Here is a 5,451-nt window from a genome sequence, read left to right as displayed (position 1 = left end):
GTTGCCACCAGCATCAGCTTCACTGTTTCCTTGCTTGGGAAAATACAAGGAAATTTGTATTTTCCATGACCTAAAAGAAAAACTTTGAATGTCAAGATATTTTTCTCTAAAACGCTTGATTATTCCAAGTGTATTAAGTGAATTCACTCTTAAAAAAAAAAAAAAAAATTCCAGAAATAATGGCTTCGGGATCATCGTGTCCTCCCAAGACTGGGCGGTTTTCAGCTAATCACAGCTGGAGTTTTGAATGCTGCTGCACACATTTATCTTTAGGGGTACTGCTGGTCTAATTTACATTTTGCTTTTGGCGGTGTTGGCTGATCGTGAGCAAAGACAGGCCGTCTCATTATCCCGTGGTTTTCTCTGTGCGGCTGCCATGTCGTCGGCGTCCTAAACTGCACCTGGACGTTTGGTAAGAATTACCTCTGGCATCCACTGGTAGACTTTGGCTTTTGGTTGGCACGGCTTGGAAATGGGATGTGAACTGAATACCAAAACCTGAAACCCAGACGGCTCCTACAACTTGTGGTGACCCATCAGAACGTGTTCATTTTCTTTTTAGTGTTACATCATGTGAAGCTGTTTTTGCACCAATGCCAGACTTAATTTATTATGAATAATCTTATCTTTTGGTTTGCATCCATCAAATACCAAATAAGACCAAATAGATTTTGTCATTTCATTTGAAAAAGAAACTTAGTTTGCTTAATTATCCAAATATAGGCATGGATATTTCATATTTAAACAATTTTTTGGTAGATTTCCAACAAAAATGGCTGTATTGTGATATTACACCATTACCATGAAGTGACTGATTTGAAGATTTTTGTCATACATCTATTCTGAAGTGTTGCTAAGAGTAAATCATAACTTACCTGCGTTTGGGGCTTCCCTGATGTCCCTGCTTTCTTGTCTGGAGAGCCGTTCTGCTTATCTGCACTTTTCTTCTTCTCTGGGGTCTGGAAAAATTGACGGAGAGAAAGAAAAAGAGAGAGAGAGATTGCAATCCCAGGTTAAAATGAGCTGAGAAAATATTTAACACGTGTCAAAGACAGAGCAGCTCCAGTCACCTGTCATGCTCAGTGTTAGAATCATAACAGCGGATAATGTTTGTGAATTGAGTGACTGTAACAGCTTTGTCCTTCAGTGATGTAACACAATACACTTCTCGGATGTTTTTTCAGTCGGGCTGTCAGAGAGCCGTGATGAAAGAGAGCAGTAATTTGTAGAAAGCGCAGCCTGTCTAGTCACGGCCTAAAGGGACCACAGGACAATGTCATTGCTCTATAACTCTATACCCCAGAGAGAAAAACAGACATTGGAAGAAAAGAAAGACTAGTTAAAAAAAGTTTGAAATAAAGAAATATTAACTTTACACTTTTTTTATGAAGCCTATACACACCTTATAGACACACACAACATTAGGCCTTATAAACAATACTGATCATGTAAATCGTCATCTTATAACTAGTTATATAGTTGCCGTTTTTCTCAGGAGCAAAGTTACAGTACATTATAAGACCTATACTTAGTATAAACCTAACACTAGAAAGTGTTAACAGCAAAGTGAACACTGAATTAATAAACCTGATGGGTCAAAGATAGATCAAGACGTCTTAAGAAAGAAAGAGTGAGACATTGAAAAGCTGTGAGAAGAGAAGAAAGCATTCTGGATGGGGGGTGAGGGAGGATGTGGAGTGTGACAGAAGAGCTCGTCTGTCGTCCCCCCTCAGGGCAGGAATCAGTCCTCACAGAGCAGGTATGTACCCGCTTTGATCTCTAAACACACATACAAACACAATGTCACGCGCTTTCAAACATTTAAACACACACACACACACACACACACACACACACACACAGCAGGGCTATTAGTTTTTATTATGGTTGTCAATTTTGGTTTATTTCCACTGCGTTTTAATGGTGCATAAATAGTTTAGATGTTGATTTTAACTACATTCACTTACATACATTTTAGATTATATATTGACTACCTGTCAAAAGTTTGGAATTTGTAAGATTTTTCTTTATGTTTTTGAAATAAGGGGTTATCCAATCATAAATACAGTAAAAAATAGTAATAATGTAAAATATTATTACAATTTAAAAATATCCATTTTCTATTTAAATGTTTTTAAATGTAATTTATTCCTGTGATGCAAAGCTGAATTTTCAGCATCATTACTCCAGTCTTCAGTGACACATGCTGATTTGCTGCTCAAGAAACGTTTCTTAGTATCATCAATGTTAAAAACAGCTGTACTGCTTAATATTTTTCTGGAAACCATGACACATTTTTCAAGATTCTATGATGAATAGAAAGTCTAAAAAATATATTTGATCATTTATTTGAAAAATAAAGCTTTTGTGAAATTATAAATGTCTTTACTGTCACTTTAGATTAATTTAATACGTCCTTGCTGAATGAAAGTATTAATTTCTTATTCATATGTTAATCTTCTGACCCCAAACAAGCAAGCGGTGGATAGAGAGGTGAAGTCAGACTGTCTGTGGATCTTAACAGTGTACATGTGATCATTACGATCCTGACAGAGAGACGGTGTTTATGAAAACAGACGGATGAAGAAAGGATGCAAACAAGATATGATCAAGATGATAAGACACTGAGGTGATATGAGAGAGGAAAAATGTGTTATATGAAGAGACAGACAGAATGTCATGTGCTCTCAACGTTGATGGGATAATAACAGGTGGTGATGAATATGTGATGAGGCAACATGCTCTGTCTCAGGCAGAGACTGGCACCTGCTGGTCACTATGGGGTTCACTTGGTTTCATTCAGGACAGCAGCGCTAACATGCAGAAATGTAACAGTATAGTTCAAAAGTATGGGGTTAGTAGGTTTTTTTCTGAATAAATTAACAATTTTATTTAGCAAGGATGCATTATAGTGATCCACTATGACAATAAATTACTTTTTATAATGTTACAAAAGATTTCAATACATTTCAAATAAATGCTGTTCTTTTGAACTATGGAATTCATCAAAGAATTCTGAAAACCAAATGTGTCAAGGTTTCTACACAAATGTTAAGCAAACCGTTTTTAACTGTGAAAATAATATGAAATGTTTCTTGAGGAGCAAATCTGCATATCCGAATGATTTCTGAAGGATCATGTGACACTGTAGACTGGAGTAATGATGCTGAAAATTCAGCTTTGCATGACAGGAATAAATTACATTTTAAAATATATTAAATCAAAACACAATATTTTAAAATGCAATAATATTTATACTGCTTTACTGTATTTTTTATTAAATAAATGCAGCTTTGGTGAGCATAATAAACTTTTTTCCAAAATATTACAAATGTTACCAACCCCAAACATTTGAATGGCAGTGTAAAACACAGCATTTCCTCTTTCCTGACTGTATAAATGGAAAGAAGTGGCAAGACTCACTTTTTGAGTGGTTTTGATGGGGCTCTTTTCAACAGTCTTTTCCTCTTTGTCGTTGTCTCTAAAAAGCAAGACAGCAAAAAAATGCAGACGTTTTTCAAACGAACAAAAATATAGATGATCCTCTCAAAGTGAATTAGTTTACTGAGAGTGTAAAAACTAGGGCTGCCCCCTAATAGTTGATTAACCGTTAGTCGATGAGAAGAGGCTTAGTCTATCAAAATTGTATTAGTCGCTGGGACAAAAATAAATAAATCCACAGGAAGTGGCGAAGTCATTATTAACAGCTGGTCTATGTGGTAATTACAGTACATCGGTATGGACATCCAAACGGTCGTTTTGTTTGGAACCTCATCTGGCTTATCATCTGAAACATGCACGTAGTAGCATCATTACATAACGTTAACCTAGAAAAAATGTGCGCTATTCAAGTGTTTGTGTGGAGTATGGAAGCTGAATAGTAGCGCGGTCACTCTGTGCGATCATTTGCATTTAACTTAAAATACTCCGTCATTTTTGTTCATACAGAGTAATACATCTTTCGAATCTGTAAAAGGTCTACTTTTATTTGTGGGCACTCACAAAACAAAACGTTGTGCTTTTGTAAAATGATGAAAGCAAACAGGTTGCACTTTCTGCAGTCTAGGTCTCTGTGAACTTGAGCGCGTCAAAAAAAAAGGTAACACTTTACTTGAAGGGGTGTGCATAAGACTGACATGACACCTTCATAATCATGACATGACACATGTCATGAATATGAAGGAGGTTTTATGCATGTTTATGACAACTGTCATTAAGTGTCATTCGCTCAGTTGTCATTTTTAATGCAAATATGACATTATTTGACCTAACCCTACCCCTACCCCTAACCATAGCCCATAACAAAGACATCTCAAACAATGTCATCTTTGCATTAAAAATTACATAACTGAGCGAATGACACTTAATGACAGTTGTCATAAACATGCATAAAAAACCTTCATATTCATGACATCATATTCATGACATGTGTCATGTCATGATTATGTAGGTGTCATGTCATGATTATGAAGGTGTCATGTCAGTCTTATGCACACCCCTTCAAGTAAAGTGTAACCAAAAAAAAAAACTAAAACTGCAACCGAAACTCAGTGCTTGCCTCACAGACATGAAAAATATATCTATAGAAAGCAAAATGTCTACTTTTAAATGAACCAATTCAAATGGAAAACAGATATTTTCAGCTCATGTAATCTGTATGAAACATGCACGTCCACTGTGGAGATTCGGGAACCCGACCGATATGGGTTTTTTGGGGCCGATACCGATACCGATATTTGGGAGTTAAAAAATATATTCTTTGTGTATATTATAGTACAGTACCAGTCAAAAGTTTGGACACTTTCCCATTCGTGTGTCCAAGCATTTGACTGGTACTATATATAGAATACAGTATATACATAAACAGAATATATATACATAAACACATTTTTTGCAATGATCACCCAAAAGTGGTGATCAAACACTTATAATGACGTGACAAAGATATGTAATGATGGAGGCAGGGCATTTTTGGCACAATTTAACAATAAACTTTATTCAAAATGAGTCTGACATCAGTGCACTGAACAGTAAAGTTGAAGTTTATTCAACTTTAATTCAATTCCATTCAACTTTATTCCGTTGAAGTTTATTTCACTTTGGAACATTCATTCACGGATTTGCGCTACTGTCTTCACACACAGACGAAACTTACTAGAGAAGTGTGAAGTGTGACATAATTTAGCTCTGTAAATAAATATAAATTCACGCCTCGTGCACTTTAATGCCCTTTGAATGTAACGTGTACATTCCCTTGGAACTGGAATCATGGCGGAATATCATGAAGTCCACTTCGCAGGGCACTTACGTTTGAATAAGACAACGCTTGAATGCTGCTGCGTTTCAGAGAGACCTCCTTACTGAAGTGAAAGTGTTGGCTGGTGTCACTATCTCGCGAACACGCCGGCGGATCTCCACCAAATTCGGGGGATCCCTTCAGCTCGAGGAGCC

General features: G+C 36.4%; 1 protein-coding gene across 1 annotated transcript in view; it reads right to left on the bottom strand.

The window, feature by feature from the left end:
* LOC107660804 (nucleophosmin-like) overlaps nt 1–5,451 on the bottom strand; it is a 17,198-nt gene continuing 11,747 nt past the window's right edge. The window contains exons 7-9 of the mRNA XM_016450227.1: nt 3,424–3,481; nt 876–959; nt 1–70 (exon numbers count right to left, since the gene is read on the bottom strand). Coding sequence (XP_016305713.1) covers nt 20–70; nt 876–959; nt 3,424–3,481 — 193 coding nt within the window. The 3' untranslated portion in view covers nt 1–19. The remainder of the gene's footprint in view (nt 71–875; nt 960–3,423; nt 3,482–5,451) is intronic.

This window comes from Sinocyclocheilus anshuiensis, unplaced genomic scaffold (genome assembly GCF_001515605.1).
Source record: "Sinocyclocheilus anshuiensis isolate Anshui unplaced genomic scaffold, SAMN03320099.WGS_v1.1 scaffold1289, whole genome shotgun sequence".
NCBI classification, from domain to species: Eukaryota; Metazoa; Chordata; class Actinopteri; order Cypriniformes; family Cyprinidae; genus Sinocyclocheilus; species Sinocyclocheilus anshuiensis.
This window is presented reverse-complemented; position numbering and strand designations above follow the sequence as displayed.